The sequence below is a fragment of the Aphelocoma coerulescens genome, chromosome 1 (genome assembly GCF_041296385.1).
Source record: "Aphelocoma coerulescens isolate FSJ_1873_10779 chromosome 1, UR_Acoe_1.0, whole genome shotgun sequence".
Lineage (NCBI taxonomy): Eukaryota > Metazoa > Chordata > Aves > Passeriformes > Corvidae > Aphelocoma > Aphelocoma coerulescens.
Window position 1 is genome coordinate 114,709,114 of NC_091013.1, and position 19,083 is coordinate 114,728,196.

The following is a 19,083-nucleotide window of genomic DNA, read 5'->3' on the forward strand; positions in this document are numbered from 1 at the left end:
CAATGCTTAAAACAATATTAAAAAGAAGACACAGGCCCAAAACTCAAGAGATGTACATTTCTAGTAGTTCAGTCTACATTCAGAATCCCTATCATTGCTGTTTTGTAAATCTTAGTCACAAATGGGTGGTTATGAACGAAATAACACACACACATGCTCAGGAAAAACTGAAACACCAACAACATCCATTTTCTTTGAGTGGCCACTAGATAAATCCAGTGTTTACTTTTGAATTTTCACTCATGCCTTCTAAACACGATCAGTAGGATGATATATCTGTGTGTTTACAGACAAGGAAGTACTTACATTCAGGTCACCCTAACAAGCCAAATCTGGAAGGGAAGGAAAAAAGATTTGTAGAGTGGTTAATTCCTCAAAAATAATATTATTCCAGTGTCCAAGATAAGAGGCATGCTATCTTAGGTGAACAGCAGCTTCCTTTATTTTCACAGCTCCCGTTCAACAATCATGAATAAAGTAAAATACACCATTTCCATCAGTCTTAAATTCAGGACAATGCAATGCAATCAAAATTTCAAGTCTTTCCAGAGTTTTCCAACAACAGCTGAGTATTGAAAAGGTAATAATAAAAGACAACACTTCCATCTGCAGCAAGAGCAACTGCCATGGAATTTGAGTTATCAGTGATAAACTGAGAGATTCTACAAGAGGGGCACTGAGCTGCCAGCTCCACAAAAGTAGCCTTACAAACATCTGGACTGGAATAATTCTTCTGAAAATAGTTGCATGCTTAAAATAGTCACTGCTAAACCCATTCCACAAGAGATAAATCATGCTGCCAAGAGAAAGCAATAAAAAACAATCTAGGGTTCCAGGGAATTACTCTTGTTTTACAGTGAATTAGCAGAAGCATCGTAATGAATTTGCACAAAAATTGACTAGGAAAGGCTAAAGCAGAGGGGCAGAGGCCAGCTCTCCTGCATCCTAATCTGGTGCACTGTTTACAGGACCATCCTTCATACTCCTAAAAGTGGGTTGGTTGCTTGCTGAGGACAGAAGCCAGTGATGGCAACTGACTGCACTGAGTTCCACTTAAGAAAAAAATCCAGAATTAGGTCATTCTGGCCATCATCAAAAGAGAGTGAAGCAGCAGTCCTTAAATACTGCCAACACTTCAATTCCACATATTAATAAAATTATCTTTTTCATTAATGATCACGCAGTAAAGTTGCACGAATTCCCACCAGTTAAAAAAGGATTACCAGCCCACTTGACCAGGAAAGCAACCAAATTTTGTGACTGGCAGTCCCAAGAAGCACAGCCCTTTGCATGGCTCTGCCTCTACACAGAGATGCCTAATCACTGCACATGGCAAGCCAGCACATTTCTGCCACTGTGCTTCTTATGAAGAGCCTCCAAACCACAGCAGCAGAAGGAAACTACTTATTCCTACACACCAGTTTCACAAATCTACCCATACTATCTTCCTTACTCCACGGTCTCTAACTGAAGAATCTTTCAAAAGCAATTAATCAGCTTTCATTAGCTCTAAATTGCTTTTTGCTTGCTCGCTTGCAATTAAGAACTAATATCCAAAGAGTTAGACATTTATAAGGTGATTAACCATAATGAGTAACAGTTTTAAAGTATGATCAACTGCTGAATATCAACAGATATCTTAGTTTTTCCCAATAAACTTTTTTCCCCCATGTATTTGTACAAGCTTGCAAAAGAAGATTTATTTAGCAGAGGTTGAACACACCAGATAATAGTATATGTGTCTACTCTTTCCCTAGAAGGCAGCTAGCTATAGACAAAAATATCTGCAAACTAGCAATTAGTGTGGATTCAGAAGGTTTTAAGGTGACACTGACATGATGAAAAATCTATTTTTATGTGTGTAAAGTATATTTCAAGTTCAGACAAAGGAACACAGAAGGCACGCACATGTTGTGATCAGCTCATGTACAAGACAAGAAACTGCTCAGCACTTCCAAATATCACCACATAAAATACATTTCTCTCCTTGTGCTTCCATTCAATTAAATGTTGGTCAACCAGTGCTAAAAAACATTTTTGAGCAGTCAGTAGCATATTAAGCACTGCCCAGCTTAGAATATCAAACCAAATGAGTGAGCTGGGTCCAAGGTTATAAACAGTAAATGAAATTCTTTTTTCACCACTCCAGCATAATATCAAAAAGCTTTAGTTATGTTAATGAGATCAAATTTCTGAAAGAAAAATGATTCACTTGTTTCACATAATTTCCCTACATGTGGCATCCAATGTAACACAACTGCAACTCACTCACTACACTCAAAAATCTGTCAGAGAAAACCCCACTTAGGTGTTCATCAAGTAGATCTCACACAAGAACTTGCAGGTCAACACTCACAAGAGGATGAAACCTCATTCTCCTTAGAGTAGAGCTTGTCACTCACAGTAAAAGCTGGAAGCTCCAATTCAGCTGTAGTCTGCAGGGTACTCAGAAATGCTTCTTGATAAGAAAGTATCCCCAGAACACAACTAAGGACTTATTTCATCAGTATTTCCCTGCATTTTCCTTCCTGCAGAGCCATAGGAGGAGTTAAGATGTTTTCATGGGGAGAGTCATTAGAAGAACAAGTAGCATCCAAGTTTTCTGCAGTTTTCTTCAGCAGCAACCCCGGAACAGCAAAACTTGAGGAAAAGTAGAGATGTTCTCAGGACTCTAACCTATGTACAGGACTTCGATTAGAAAATAAGTGAACCATTTGAAGCTTTAAAACATATTTATCTGTTTCATTTTGGAGCTGTGTAAGAGAAAGCCCTGAAATGACACTTTCATCGTACAATTTTTTTCTTCTCCTGTTTTTACGGCAATGTTTCACATTTCTATTTTCTCTTCAAAACTATGTCCCAGTTAAGAAATCCCATATTTATCTAATACACGAGGAATGAGTCAGTTATGGATGGAGGAAAATGAGTTTATATGAGAAAATAAGCATTATGCCTGCTGGATTAATGTTTTCAACAGTCATTACATTGCTTAGTGGAGCAGAGAGCATGAGCCTAAAAGCAGTATTAGTGCCTACTTTAGGATGAAGTTGTTCACATTTAACCAGTTTCAGAACTCCTCTAAAAACCATTCAGAGTAAGTATTTTTAGCTGGAGGGGAAGTAAGTATTTTTAGCCACTTGAGGAGCTGGGCTGAAAGTGCTGAAGAGCAGTGTCCTCTCAGGCTCCACAGCACACTCCTCTCCCCTGCCATGCAAACATGCCCTTCTCAACAGCATGGCCATGGAGAAAAAGGAGGCCCCTGCTCCGGACACAGAGCATCCCACACAGGGCTAGCCAGGAAAATCTGTTTGGAGCCAGAATACTTTCTAATGATAAGTCTGAAATTCTTGTAAGCTTGGGGCCTGCAGTCTTTCAAGAGGACAAAAATCAAGGGGGTACTATCTGAATGTTTTTACTTTTCCAACAGGTAACTGCTACAGGTAAAGATCATCTTTAAAAGGGAACATGGATTTAATAAACTCAACTGAACAAAACAGTACATCAGAAGAACCTTTCAAATGGGCAACATCCAAGATTCTCATTTCCATTACCCTGTCTGTGCTTGCTCTAATGACAACGGCCATCAATTCTCTCGTGATGACTGCAATAATTGTGACAAGAAAGCTCCACCACCCCGCCAACTATCTAATCTGCTCTCTTGCAGTGACTGACTTCCTTGTGGCAGTCCTGGTGATGCCCTTCAGCATTGTCTACATTGTAAAGGAGACCTGGATCATGGGGCAGGTGGTGTGTGACATTTGGCTGAGCGTGGACATCACATGCTGCACTTGTTCCATCTTGCATCTCTCCGCCATTGCTTTGGACCGGTACAGAGCGATCACGGATGCCGTGGAATATGCCCGGAAAAGGACACCTAAGCATGCTGGCATCATGATAGCAGTTGTATGGATCATATCCATTTTTATCTCCATGCCACCTTTGTTCTGGAGGCACCAGACAACCAGCAGGGAGGACGAATGCATCATCAAACACGACCACATTGTTTTCACCATTTACTCCACGTTTGGCGCCTTCTACATCCCGCTGGCCTTGATCCTGATCCTTTACTACAAGATCTACAAAGCAGCAAAGACATTTCACAGGAGAAGCGTCAGCCGGATCGTGAGGGAGGAAGGGGTGAATGGACAAGTCCTTTTGGATGCAGGTGAAAGAAGCACCAAGTCAGCTTCAATGCCCAGCACAACGGAGAAGACTTCAGATCCCCTGGTGAACTCTGATAAAATCAACATCACCCTACGAAGCCCCAGGTCTGAATCTAAGCACGAGAAGTCCTGGAAAAAACAGAGAATCTCCAGCACGAGAGAGCGAAAGGCAGCAACGACGCTGGGTTTGATCTTGGGGGCATTTGTGATCTGCTGGCTCCCATTTTTTGTAAAGGAAGTAGTTGTTAATACCTGTGAAACATGTCACATCTCAGAAGACATGTCTAATTTCCTAGCATGGCTGGGATATATAAACTCCCTTGTTAACCCTTTAATCTACACAATCTTTAATGAAGATTTCAAGAAAGCCTTCCAGAAGCTTGTACGGTGCGGGCAATAACTTTAAGAGCTTTTGTTCATACAAGGAGAACATAGTCATTGTTTTTTAACCTGTATAAATTTATATAACTGAGATGACATTTGTTGTATTTAAGGCAAAGCACCAGGACGCTGCATTTACATTACAATGACTTTTTTTGTATAGGTAATATTGGGAGCATTAATTGCCCAAGTTTTAAAGAGATGGATCATCTGGGTTTGGTTTTGCTCTAGAAAAAGAGGTAGCATATTGTGGCTCTGATCCAGTTGGGATTTGCAGAGCTGCCTAGCTTGAAGCGTTACATTAAATATGAAGGAAATATACACTTGAAGCAGACAAAGAAACAAAACTTTTTTTAAAGTAACCCTCAGTCATCAATGAAATGTTAAGTAAAACAAACATGTTTTAAACCCTACTGATATAAGATAGAAGATATACCATGGAATGACAACATGATTTTAACAGTCTGGCACAGGCCTGCAGCATAGAGCTAAGCCATTCACAGCCAAGGGTAGTAGCTTTAAATATATCTACCATCGTCCTATGCTCATCAGCTGAGTGAGCTGCTGTCCTGCCTTGTCCCATGGATGGACATCCCTGTGTTACACAGCACCCCAGCAGCAAGCAAGGGGCTCTCACGGATTACCAGTTTCAGAGCAAACCAGTGTTGGGAGCCCTCTGACACTGCACACCCACAACAGATGTGAGCATAACCCCAAGGGAAACAGCCAAACATCTGGGGCACCTCCAGGGAGCTGGGTACACAGAGTGCCCGGTGCTCCGAGACACCGCTTCTGTGGGCACTGGGGAGGGAAGGCTCATAAAGAGCAGCTGGTTCTCCTCATGGAGATATTAGAAGGGAGAGAAGCATGAGACACTCCTTTCTCCATGTCCTCACACGTGGCCAGGCACGGAGCCTGTGACTTGCAGCACCAAACCCAGCCACAGCTCATGCCGGGGCTGAGCACTGCTGACAGAGGGTGGCTTAGTGAGGTTTGGAGAACTGTGGCTGACAGCTCCAGCTTAGCATGTTTAGCCCTCCGTCCTCAGTTGCCTGATGCTCCCTGAGCCTTTTCTTGACTGCCTCGAGCACTGGGGTTGTGCTCCCTCTTTCCAAGCAAGTGAGAAAACACCACAGTGCTGGCAGTATGGGTCTCTAGAAAAGGCTGTGCAGCACCTTCTGCAGCAAGGGCGGAGGGAGTGACCTCGGTATGCACTGCACACCTGGGCAGGGGATCTTGTGGGATGCTCACTGGGAAGCTCACCTCTAAACTCCTCCTTCCCCCAGAGCATCCATACATATTCCCATTCCCAGCAGAGTTAAAAAGGCATTACAGGAACTCCTGCCAGCCCTGACTAACTTATTTAGTCAAAGATAACCTCTATGAACAAATCCCTTCCAAGGCCTCAAAGATGGCACTTTGGTCAATCCTGATTGACAAGCTCTAGATGCCAAGCCATAGAGTTGTTAAGAGCCACACCAAAGCCCAGGGACAGGTTTTGCAGTTTTCAGGACAAACAGATTCAGGCTATGTCACTAAGAGCCCAGCTTCAAATTCTTTGTCAGACATTCAGTGCTGCCTCTGAGGAATAGGGACTTGAGGCTCCTTACAGGGACTACAAACCCCACTGTCAGCAGCAGCAATCCCCTGCAAAGGTGCTCCAGTTTGGAACCTGGGCCACCAGCTTAGGAACACCACAAAGGAACAGAGACATGACAGCACCATGCTCACCCTTAGTTGGGGAAAGGTGTCACTGGCCCTTGCAGTTGTTCTTCCAAGAGACTTTCAGTGGTTTGCATTAGACAAAAAAAGAAAAATCACCAGTAAAAAAATCATCACTGTTGTTTCTCTCTCCCCCTCTCCCTCTTTTGTATTACAAACTCTAAAGTTTGTAATAATTTTTGTATTTTGCTTGCTGGCTACCAGCTGACACAGCCGTCAAAAGGGTTTCCTGCAAGACGACAAGGTTTGAAACTTGAGATATTGAACTAATTTGTTTCTGTCGCTTGCAACATACTCTATTCTGCTTTCACATCAAGGTCCAGATGAAATGCCATTCAGAACTACCAGAAACAGTGCATTTGCTTTGCCATGGATTTTAACGCAGCCAGGAATCTAATGGAAAACTCACTTGTCATACCATGGAGATCTAGCACAGCTAAATTTCCAAGATACTAGGATGTGACAGAGTGGAATTGGCTCATGCTCAGTGCAAGCCAGCACACTTTATTACCATTGCAGTCAGAGCACAGCCTCTGCAGCCCCTGTGACCTCAGCAATGCCTGCATTATGCTGAAAGAAAAAAAATCGCTCTAAGCATCAGCTGTGCTCTGCTGTCTCCAGAAAGAGCCATGAAATTTAGCCTTCTAAAAGGATTAGCAGATTAGCAGGAGGCAGCACACTAAAACATTCAATCTTGAAGACCTCTGTTTCCCACATTTACTGAGTCATAACACTGGGTATCTGGGGGAATCCATTCCTCTCCCCCTGCCTCTCCCTTTATGGCTGCTGGAGTACAGACTATATTGTTTATCCTCTTACTTGTAAGATGTTTGACAATATCTTGTGAAATCAAATTGGAAGGAAAAATAGGGGCTGCTTTCCAGGAGAAAAGATACTTAAAATACTCATTTAAATAATAATGGGTGAAGCTCAAAGAAGGAACCATATGTAGATAAACAGAAAATAGCTGTCATTTATGCAGTATTAACAGTATTATACTCTGAAACTAATTAAGCTGCTAAACATTTCTCAAGATGGAGGGTGGTTTCTTTTGTATTGTTTTCACTGAGCTGTATCTGCTCGCCCTTCAACACAGCGGTGGGAGAGGCAACTACAAGAAATCTGATCAAACAAGTGGGCAGTTATTCCATTAAAAGCACTTGCGGCTTGTGGACCATCATTTCTTGGTGTCTGACTGCGACTCATCACTCGTCCCCTTACAGAACTCACTGTGCCAAACACCTCCCCACACAGCATCATTTCATCTCTAGCATTTATCCATGCATGTGATGTGTCCAAAAAAAAAAAAAAAAAAAAAAACACATTAATTCTCCTTTGAAAATGCATAAAGGTTAAGACATCTGCAGGATGCTGCTTTCCCTCCCCATGAAGCATCCACTGGACCTTAGCACCAGGTTCAAGGAGCATGACAGAACACGATTTTAAGCACTGGAGCTAAGATTTTTTGCAAGTAGCTGTGTGCCCTGTGAGAGTTCAGTCTCAGCAAAGAGAAAAAAATGTGTCTGGTTTCCCACCTCTGTCAGAAGACTGTGTGTGTATTTCAGGGACAGGGTTTACATCTCCTCCCGAGTTTGCACAGAGCTTCCCTGGTCGCTATCCCTGCTGCAGCTGCCCTCCCTGTTGCTGGTCACTGCCCACCCATCAGTTTAGATTTCTTCCAACACCCAGAGAACTGGATTTGGAGCAGCTGACCCACTCCCACTTCAGCTTTCACAGAGAATGGTTCCTGAAGCAGCTGTGAACACGATATCCAGTGCAGGTGGATGGTTTTTACTAACAACAAGCAGTTAGATACACCTCGTTATCCTGTACTCATTTATTTGCCTTTCCTCCCTGCCAGATGCTTTATTGGTGTCCTTTCCTCCTGAGGATGGCATATCCCTACAAAGAGCTTGGGGACACAAAAATACATTTGTTTTAGTGATGCAGTCACACTTGTTAACGCATGACTGTACCACCCAGAAACACCCACCTCATCCAAATGCGCTTTTGGCAGCCGCTGTCTTCAGCTGCTGCCTGATTGTTCTCGGTGCTGGGGAGGTACACGGAAATAGCTCTGTGCCAAATTGTTTTCTCCAGTAGTTACAAACTCAGCACATTATTTCTAGGCAAGTACACATTACTACTCGACCTTTGCATGTCAGATTCCCCTTGCAGAAGAGAAACAGAAAATCATTGCTGTAGCCACTGCAAAAAAATAAAGGGAAAAAAAGGGCTTTTTGGAGCTCTGCACACCAAAGAGTGAATCCTACAGGAAAGTGAGAGGAAACTCTTGTGGCAGCCCTGTAAAGATTAAGAAGAACCCTAACACTTGTGTCAGTCCTACTACAGGGACAGTACTACCGATAGAAGAACCGCTAAAAATCCCCAGCAAGATGTTGATATCTCCTCCCCTGTGCAATCCTGAAATTAATTAAACTGATTATTTTTTTCAGATTTTTCATTGTCTTCCGGAGAACCAGGGTCAAATTTCCTATTTCCCTCCTCGACCAGGAAAGCTAAGCCTCTAAAAGAAACATAAATGTTTTTTTGATCTAGTGTTTGTAGCCATCATAAAGTAACTCAAAAAAAGTAAAGCTTTGATGACACTGATTTTGGCTAAGAGGAAAGATTACAGAGACCAGAACAAACAGAAGTCAGCAGCAAGGGCTGTGAACAGGCAAGGTTACCAACCAAATTCAAAACAGCCTTTCTGGTGTCAATTCCCCCATATATAATGGACACCAGTGACTGAAAGCAACCTTATATCCTCACTTTGTATCCTAACTTACTAAAATATGAGTTTCATAAATTTCAGTGGTTTACTTCACATTCAAGTGAGTTACTTCTTAAGAAAGAACTCTGCAACTCAGGAACATTTCAGAAGGGAATATTTTCAGGCAAGGAAAAAGTACTGTGTTTCATTAGTCAAAGTACATTAGTACAATTATGAATTAAATATCCTGATTGGGGCAGTGTAAAGTCAGAGAGGCTGCTTATCAAATGCCATTGCTTTTTATCCACTAATTGCTCAACTCAATTGTATCTACTCTTGTTTATAATATAATACTATTATTTATATTATATATAATATAGGCCTAAAATTATTTAAAATATAGTTTTGAAGGTATTCATTGCTATACACCAGATGGGCAGCACTAATAAAAATTAGCCTCTCTTTCCACTTTAAAGCAAGATACCTCCTATACATGCATGATATTTTTCCCCCACTAAATTAAGCCTTTCCCTTTCTTCCTGTACACCCATTCATTTGAAACTCAGTGTATTTCATGGTTTGGGTTTAAAGATGAAAAACATGTTTAACACCACAAAAAGCGCTAACTGCTACGGTAATGCTAGAAGAGCGATTAATCTTCTCACTTTCGGTTTAGATCATGACTGGTGGTAGACATTTAATGCAATAGCTGGTTCTGTGCTGGCAGCACTCCAAGATGCAAAAGCTGTGGCTAATTTGTATGACAGCAAGCGTCTGCTAAGCAACTCACTCTTGGCTAAGCCTGGTTTCCCATCTCTCACAGTACAAAGCTGCATGAAATAGTCCACAGCCATGAAATAAGGAGTCAGCCAGTTTGCACTCCAGTTGTTTCTGGTCTGGCAGTCACCAGAAGGTGGTTGCCCCACAAACACTCACCTCTAACCAGCAGCAGCAGAGCTGTGCCTGTATCCACAGCAAAAAAAAAAAAATCTTTCACATTCATTGATTACTTTGGAGGCAGCCTGAACTGACTCATGGCCAGGTGGGCTCAACACAGAGCAGCACTGCTGCCCAGCCAGACACAAAAAGAGATCCCTTCAAGGAGGATGCCAGTGATTAGCAAATCAGTGCTGCATTACCTCAACAGCTCTGGTCAATACAGGGCTTGCATTCCCTGTCATCAAAAAGTTCATCTCTGAAGCTTGAGGTGATCCATCAGCTTAGGAATATGCAAAAATACTGGAATTTAAGGTAAGAAAAATTCAAGCTAAGTGTTCTCAGGTTGGAGATTTGTCTTCCATATCTACTTTGACAGACAGCAAACTGTGATAATTTGGAACACAAAACTGTTTCCCAAACTAGATATATCTACAACAGGTAAGCATGGCTTCAGTTTTCACACACATAAATGTAAGTTATGTTACTATTGGACTGTTTCTAACCCCATTCATTGATGGCCTTCTGCATTTTGGCAAGTATTTATCTCATCTGATTTTCAAAGTGTGTGAGAAATACGGATTAATTAATTATCTCAGGTAGGTCTTATCTCATTTTTACAGTTAGAAACCAAAAGCTAAGGCAAATAGGCAGCCAGCACCTCATCCTGAGGTCCTGGAGTGGAGGACAGGAAGAGAGGGGAAAGGAGGGGAAGGGAGGAGAGGGGTCCCCTTTTTAACTGCACAAGGAATCACACACTACTGTCTGAGGGATGAAAATGAGAGCTGTAGAGAAAAGCATATCAGGAAAGGGGAAGGAGGAGAAGAACAAGGAGAGAGAAAGACTGAGCAGTTTTCTTCTTATAGAGCCAGGCGGCCTGGAAATAAACTTGCTTGAACTCATCACAGCTCAGATCCAACTAACAAAAGTGCCAGCTCACTTTGGAGCTGCCTAGCACCTCCCAGAGCTGAGAGAGGGAGAGGAGGTGGTTTTGCCATCTCCATCCCACGCAGGGTCAGTACAGCACTGTACAGCAGAGCACACGTGATCCTTCTCCAAGGCTGCTGTGACAGCTCCGGTCAGCGCCAGCCGTGCACAGCCAGTGAGGCTGGGGAACTGCACGTACTGAGATCTTCAGGGGTACAAACAGCAGAGGAAAAAAACTGAGTAGTGAGAAAGGACATCTTAAAATTTTATCTACATTCCAATGTCCTGCCACCTTCTCAAAAGCCACATCAGTACCTGGAGAGCTGAGTGAAGACTTTGTCCCTTGCTTTAGACAGGGCAGGGATAGATGCTCAGCACACTTTATATCTCAGAAATATGATTTACACAGTCAAACCACTACCACATTTCCTGCTTGTCCTTGTAAAATACCCCAGTGTATGCCAATCCTCCCAGCCCCCTGCCAGCCTGGCTTTTGCCTGTGCCTCCAGCTCACTGAACACAGTGTTAAAGCACGCCATAACAATTTACTCCACCACTCCTCTGTTTCATTTGACTGGAGAAGAGTAACAAAAAGCAATTGAAACATCCTCCAAACTCTAAACCTGCAAGTAAGACATAAAATAGAAATAGAAGGAAGCAGTCTAGATTTAACAGAAAATAAATCAAGTGACACTCCTCTGAACCACCCTTTCTACTTGCCCCACTCCATTCTCTGTTCTCACCTACAACACACTGCACACCGTGAGTGAAGGGAAAAAGTTATTTCAGTAGTAGGTTTGACTTATTTGGTATAGTTGGGCAAAAGAGCTCTCATTTAAAGATCCTTCAGGGGAACAAAGGATGCTGTGAAATGATAACCTGCTTTGCCTTTTCTCATGCTCAGCTGTACAAGCAAAACCAAAAGGGGAGTGAGGGATCATCGACTCAGGTGCAGAGAGGGAAATACAGCACAGATGAAAGGGGAGAATGAGGAAGGAGCAGGCTCTCACCGAGGGCTGGGTTCTCAAGGGACAGAGCAGCTTTGCCTCAGACCCCGGACACTTTGTGAGGGGACAACCCCAGCCCTCGCTCAGCGGGCAAGAAACCACGAGTATACAACCAGCGGGTTGGGAACAGGAGGAACGGGAGGCGACTGGGCGCGTTCGAGCCCTGGAGCCCCGCTGCAGGGCCGGGGGATGTGCCGGGGATGTGCCGGGGCTGCGCCGGGGACGCGGAGCCTTTTCCCGGGCGGGCGGGTCCCTCTAGCGGCACCCGAGCCGAGCGCTCCCGGTCCCTGCCCGCGGAGCCCGGGGACACCCCCCGGGTCACAACCCCGTCCCCACGCACGTCCCTGGTCGGGGTGGGTTAGGCTGGCAGCCAAGCCCTCTCCCCGTGTCCCCAGCATGGCACGCCGTGCCGCCCGGTGCCGGGCATCCCCGGCGTGGGGGTCAGCACCTGGCAGAACGAACATGCCGACAAGTTGGGGAACAGTCAGCATGGGATCCCTCCCTTCCCAGCAAGATTCTCAGAAACCCCATGCCTACCTGCACCCCCGTTCAGCAGGGTTCATCATAGAATCATAAAACATTTTGAGTTATAAAGGAACCACAAGGATCATCGAGTCCAACCCCTGGCCCTGGACACCCTAACCATCACACCATGTGCCCAAGAGCTTTGTCCAAGCACTTCTTGAACTCTAGCAGGCTTGGATCTGTGACCCCTTCCCTAGGGAGCCTGTTCAGTACCCAACCACCCTCTGGGTGAAAAACATTTTCCGGATATCCAGGCCACTCCCTCCTCCTTGACACAGTTCCATGCCATTTCCTCAGGTCTGGACACCAGAGAGAAGAGAGCAGTGTCATCCACTCCTCTTCCCCTCATGAGGATGTTGAAGACCACAATAAGGTCTCCCCTCAGCCTTCTCATCTCCGTGCTGAAAAGACCAAGTGACTTCAGCCACTCCCCACACAGCTTCCCCTCCTGTCCCTTCATCATCCTCATGGTCCTCCTTTGGATGGTCTCTAAGTGATTTATATCCCTCTTATATTTTGATGCCCCAAACTGCCCCCCAGCACTCGAGGTGAGGTCATGCCAGTGCAGAGCAGAGCCGGGCAATCACCTCCTTCACCTGGCCAGCACTGCACCCCAGTGTCTGCTCATTTAGAGACTTGGTGCACCATACGTGCAAAAGGAAGAAAAATGTCAGTGAAATGTTGATTCACATAAGGAATCATTACTGGGACAGTAACCCAAGAGGAGCCACTGAGTACAGAGCAGGTTGAAGACCAGGTTGGTGAACAAGGGAATTGCAAGACAGCTTTCCTCAGGGTTAATACATCCATAGCATGAGGCTCCTGGGACAACCGGGTGCCAGAGGCAATGGAGGTTTCTGAGAAAGGGAACATGATATTTGCTCCCTCTCATGGCTGCTTCAAGACTGAGGTAGGAACATTTTGTGAGCTGAATGAGACTCCAGGGCATTCCAATTAAAGTTGGCAAGTCTGGGGAGTTCAGCAGTGTTTGTACAACCTCCCAAGCAAAGGTCAGAAAGGACTGTCATTTGAGATGGTGTGCAGAAACACCTATGTGGTTGGAAAAAGTACATGGGGAGAAAAATTGCAAATCACCAGAGATCAGGGGAGCTGATAACACTTAAAGGCCTCAGTGACAGCTGAAAGTTTCTAAGGTGGTTTCTAGAGAAGCTATTTCTTGATGTGTTGTCAGGTTTATTTCGGGATTTAATTCCAAGTAGCCGTGAACAATACCAAGCACTACAGAGATAGCAACTTACCTCTCTATTTAAAGTAATTATACTAATTATAATAACTATTTTCGATTTGTACTTGTTTGTGATTACCAGAGTAGAAGTTTTGTTCACAGCTGCTCTTCACCACCTTTTGCTATTGCACAATACTGTGTGAAGTGGCCAAAACTTCCTCATTCCTAAAATCTGTAGCCCTTCTCATACTGCACAGGGACAAAGCAAATCACAGGGTGGTGGAGAACTGTGCTCTGGAATTATAAACTGGGCAATGACTGGAATTTCATTCTAGGAAAGAGAAATTATGCTGAAGTGTGAATAATTTAAGTCTTACTGTCTTCATACATTTTCTGTGAAATTCTACCAAGAGCATGTCTGGATTTGGTGGCATACTGGGCAGCAGAACATCAATGCAAACTCTGGGTATGGAGGAGAGGAGTTCTAAAGTCTCAACTGAGACCAGAACACAAAGAAACACACATAGGCCACACAAATATTTGTACATGAACATAGAGCTAAAGTGTCACAAACAATCCTTTTCAGAGATAGAAATTACCAAATATAGGGGATTCATGATGGCAATTTTTTTCTGAGCAAGAGAAGAACTCAGGAGCTGAAAGGGCTCTTTCTAATTCCCCTGGAATTTTTCATGCTAAGAAATTGTCTCTCTTGCATTGCCTAACCATTGATTTATACCCAAGTGCTTCAGTTGGTTCCTGTCAGCTGTCCAACTCCATTCCTGTTTCTGGAAAAATGAATCTAGAGTTGTTTATGCAATTCACTTGCAGCTTGAATTTTATGTTTCTTCTTTTTTTAAATATAGGCAGCACAAAAGCCAAAGAAGCACTTGAGCTCATTTCAAAGCAAAGCAAGAAAAATTATGACAGATTTTCTGAATCCTGTGTTTCTGTCAACATCTTTTTTCTGTCCTGTATGCTTTCTTCACTGTCATACAGACACAAAACAAAATGAAGAAACAAATAAACAAAACAAAAACAACCCCACACAAACAACTTCACCAGACCTGGAAATTTCTTGCCAAGTTTTGTTGGATTCTAAGGGGGAGGGGAGGAAAAAAAAAATCAAACCAAGTCTCAAAAAAATCAATCCAAATCCTTCGTAACAACTGTGAGACCCGTTACAGTTAAATATGCTGCATTTCCAAGGGAATACACAGTGGCAGTATGATCACATCTCATTCCCTTCTGCTGGGGAACATATTGTTATAAAGGTGGTAATTACAGATTATTCAGACACCCTAAAGATAAGCTAGTTTTAAATAGTAGAGAACTCACATTTTCAGGTTGTTTAGGGAGCTGTACAAACAGTAACACTGCATCCAGCATAGTCATAAGGTGGTGCAAAACCACATCCTCCTATTCAATTGCCCAGAAATATGTTGGTAGGATTTCTTGCCAGATAGTGCTCTTTGCAATATTCAACATTTGTTTGATGTAGAAATACCATGGAGACTCTTTCTACCTGCAGTAGTTCACCATATAATAAGCAAGTGCAGAGTAAACTCCTTCCCTTATCCCCCTATCTCAGTTTATTTCATTCTGTCACTACATGACATACCCAGACAAATGTTCTGGCATGGGAGGTCTCCTCACTCAAGTGTATCTCCTGGAGTTTCATTGCTGTAGCAGGGAAGTTCACATATTGTCATCAACATCACAGGAGATCACAGATAAAAAGTGAGTGATCGTCTCTGCATCACACAAGGTAACTGCCAAAGGCCCCGAGGTAAAACGAAGCAAGTTAATGATCTGAAACAAATAAGGAAAGGAGCTTCCCCAGGCCCTGGTAAGGAAAAGGAAAACTGATGGTGAGCCAGTCTGCTGAATGTGGCTTGGAGCCACAAATGGAGTGAAATCCACAATCCAGCAGCCAGGGAGAGCACCTTCCCAAGAGGTCTCTCTGTTCAGCTGAGCTGGTGTCCCAGCAGCAGCTGCAGAAGGGCAGTGTGGGGACATGCTGGCTCACGGGTCCACAGGGCTGAGGCCACTGCTGGCAGGAAAAGGCCAGCGTGAACACACAGCCAAGGAAGATGACAGGCCTGTGTCCCTTTAGTCCTCCCACTCAAATACAAACCCTGCTTGCTAGATAGCCTGCTGTCATTTAGGTATGGTCACTTCTGAGCCTTTTGAGGGCCTTTTTCATACAAGGAAATCCCCTGCTGACCAATTAGTCCAGGTTGCCCTTTGCTTGGCATCACACTGAGGAAACAATGCAGACTATGAATATGCTCCTGATGACTCTGATCTTTATTGCCAGGAATGGAGTGAGGAGCATCACTTCCCTCAGCACTGCATTTTCTGATCTGGCTGTCTATACATTTAAAGCAATGCATAGTGACCCAAAACATAAATACAAAATGATCTTAATGTGGCAAAAGACTGACACGTGCTACCATTTCCTCCCTGGTCTTTAGAGGTGTATTTCCTTCTTTCACACTGCATCCCCCACACTGTGGTCATTTTCTTGCTCTAACCCCATCATCATGACCTTCTCCTATATCAGCACAACCCACTTCTTCACAGGTGGCCCTCTGTTCCGAGAGGCTTCACAGACCACAAGGCAGCCAGAGTCTGATATATAGCTTCTATGTGCAGAATTACTGCCCACAAACTCATGGGTTTTTCCATTTGCACATTTCCAAGTGTGTCAAGAGAACAAAGTCAAGCACCTGGAGTTTCTTTCAAGTACAGAAACACAAATATTACCTTGTCCCAAAAAGGCTAAAAAGTGCTCCCCAAGCAAATGGGGATAAAAAAAAAAAAAAGAATGAAAGAAATTGACAATAAACCAGGCATTCATCTGAATGGCAGCACTATCAGCCAACAGGTTTTCCTGTCCTCTTTTGTCTAGAGGTTGGAGGGAAATTCCTTCCTTCCAGGCTGCTTCTGCCTGAAGTTCATCAAATCCAAAGGTATCAGCCAGCACCATTTGTGATCAAAGTGATGTGCCATTTCCTTGCTGATCAACTCATCTCCTTTTCCAAGTTGGTTAAACGTGTTAATAAGCCCAAGCTGTAGCAATCGAGGCACAAAAATCAAGTAGGACAAGAGCAATTCATTAAGTGCCTTATTTTCTACTTTAATAAGAACACCACCAAAAAAAGACAAAAACAAAAAAACAACAACAAAAAAAAACCACAAGAAGAACCCCACAGAAGAAGCCTTTTCATCCTACACTTCCATTTCACAGGTGAGTGTGTTTTCTACAGTCTTTTTCAACATCAGAGATTAACAGTTGAAAAGACATTTGTAAAAGTAAGACCAAGGTTTGAGTTGGCAGCAGGGTTCGGATCTCTAACCCAGTAAGGTGCAGATGTTGTTGGTGTCCTCACTTCCCATGTTCACAGAGGGCACAACAAACTGATAGAAATATTTTAAAAATCCAGCCTTAAGTCAGGAGCCTCAGAGTGGCTTTTGGGGTTTTTTTCCTCTATTGTTTTTAACACAATCCCTTGCTTTACTGTCTGAGCTCTTCATCATCTTTTATAGTAATTAAAATAATGCATCTCCAGGAGAAACAAGAAAGTTTCCTTTGTTCTGCATCCTCAGTTAGAGATAAAAAATCATACCAGAGAGAGAGAGAGAGAGAGAGAGAGAGACAGAGAAGGAGAAACTACTTGCCCAAGATCAGAAGAGAAAACAGCTGCAAAGAATTAAACCCAAGTCTCCTCACTTACTATGACATTGTTTGATTCTCTCCTTAGGCTGCATTATATCATTTTTAAATTCTGTAAAATGTTAAAGTCAGGAAACAAGCAAGGGAGCTCCTTTGACATAAACATGCAGGGTCTAGAATAGAGATTTGATGAAAGAATATAGAAATTTATTATTTTTAGTTAGTCTCTTTATTGTTAACCCTTACTCTTTGAAGCCATGGCTAAGGCTTCAGAAAATAGTAGAACTGAGATTTGCTTAATTTGCCATTAACAGCTGTGGTGTCAGATCCACTGGCTTTTCAATCATTTTAAAATTCAGCAACACAGAATAAGCCAAACACCAAAACTGGGACTCAAACAAGTGGGATTTTAAGGTAAAACAAAGCAAAAACCATCAGAGACTTTGTGAATAATCAGTGAAAACAAGCAAGGCTATAGTCAGCTTGTGTTTTCAGAGATGTTGGAAAGTGAAAAATTACTTCACATGAGGAAATTTTGCATTAGGCCAGTAAAAAAAAATGTTAAGCAGGTTTGTGTGGAAGTCCACAATCAAATTTTCACTCTGTCCATTCAACATCACACTGACTCCTCAGGCTGCCACTCCTGAGGAAGGAGTGTGATCTTCCAAACATCAAGCAGGTGTCAAGTTCTTCCCATACCCAGCAGTTTCCTGATCCAGATACAGCCACCACAGGATTTGAGGAGGGGCACATCCTCCTTAGGCAGGTGGTGAATTTTGGTGTGTCCTTTTATCCCCCCACATTTTTTTATGGACACAAAAAACATATGGGAGTCATCTTGAATGTCTACCTTGCATCACACAGATTCATTTCCATCTCTGCCCAAACACCTGCTGAATCCTCTGATGTGAAGCCATCACACATCAAACTAGCAATGAGACTGATAATTAAAATTTCCTAACACTTTGCAATAAAAGACTTTGTTGGTATTACTTCTCAAGGCTTTTCACTGCTCAGACCGAGCCCCTTCTGCCTCAAACAGATGCCTCATACCACAGGCATGTCTGGGCCAACACAGAACCCTGGCCTGGCCCACCTTGCCAGGTACCAAAAGCAAACTTGGACCAAAATGCTCCCCTCCTTATGGAAAAAACTCCAAATGTTTCTCTGTAGCAGTCCTTACCCCCCCACGCCCCCTTTTTCTACTTACAGAGCACTGGTTGTGCATGACTCCAAACATCAGTCCCACAGGGTCTCCTGGCTCTCCCAAATTGCAGGAATACAATGAGAGCTTTGGAGCTCAGGGCTGCTCCCACCACAGCTCTGCTTGCCCAAAACCGAGCAAACCCCCTGCTTAGCAATTAAAGGTACTTTGCAAGACCAGCTGTACAATTGCACAGCTGTTGGCAATTCCCATTTTCTCCCTGAGCTTCTTGATCCTTAAGACAGGCCTTTTTGCAGGACAACCATCTTTCCCCATCCTTGCAGGGTTTCCCTGTGTTCCTAGTGTCCATTTCAATAGAATTTACCCTCATTTTCAGAGCTGGCTGGGCTGATGTTTCCTTTGGTTTAGAAGAGAAGTCCCCAGCATCTCTACATCTTTAACATAAAGAAATTCCCGGCTTCATTTAAATTAAGTCCTGAGCTTTTTGGACTGTTCTTCACCATTTAGTTCCCTCCAGTTATGCACGATTTTCCCTTTTTAAACTAAGATCACATGCCCATGTTCCAGATCACATCAACTAAATCAACCTCACTTGCTCACTCAAGGGTTTTGTCTATAACTGTCTCCTCTAAGTTGTTGATGTTAGTCAGAAAAACAGAGTTTTAAGTCATGTCAG

At 43.4% G+C, this 19,083-nt stretch overlaps 1 protein-coding gene and 1 long non-coding RNA gene across 4 annotated transcripts in view; one reads left to right on the forward strand and one right to left on the reverse strand.

Moving 5' to 3' along the window:
* The window catches only part of HTR1F (5-hydroxytryptamine receptor 1F), a 105,196-nt gene extending 97,811 nt beyond the window's left edge, over positions 1 to 7,385 (forward strand). The window contains exon 3 of the mRNA XM_069025132.1: positions 3,428 to 7,385. Coding sequence (XP_068881233.1) covers positions 3,466 to 4,563 — 1,098 coding nt within the window. The 5' untranslated portion in view covers positions 3,428 to 3,465 and the 3' untranslated portion in view covers positions 4,564 to 7,385. The remainder of the gene's footprint in view (positions 1 to 3,427) is intronic.
* The window catches only part of LOC138115339 (uncharacterized), a 65,902-nt gene extending 47,340 nt beyond the window's left edge, over positions 1 to 18,562 (reverse strand). For all 3 annotated transcript variants that reach the window (XR_011153262.1, XR_011153256.1, XR_011153268.1), the window contains exon 1: positions 18,453 to 18,562. This is a non-coding gene — a long non-coding RNA (uncharacterized lncRNA). The remainder of the gene's footprint in view (positions 1 to 18,452) is intronic.
* Between the last annotated feature and the right edge of the window lie 521 nt (positions 18,563 to 19,083).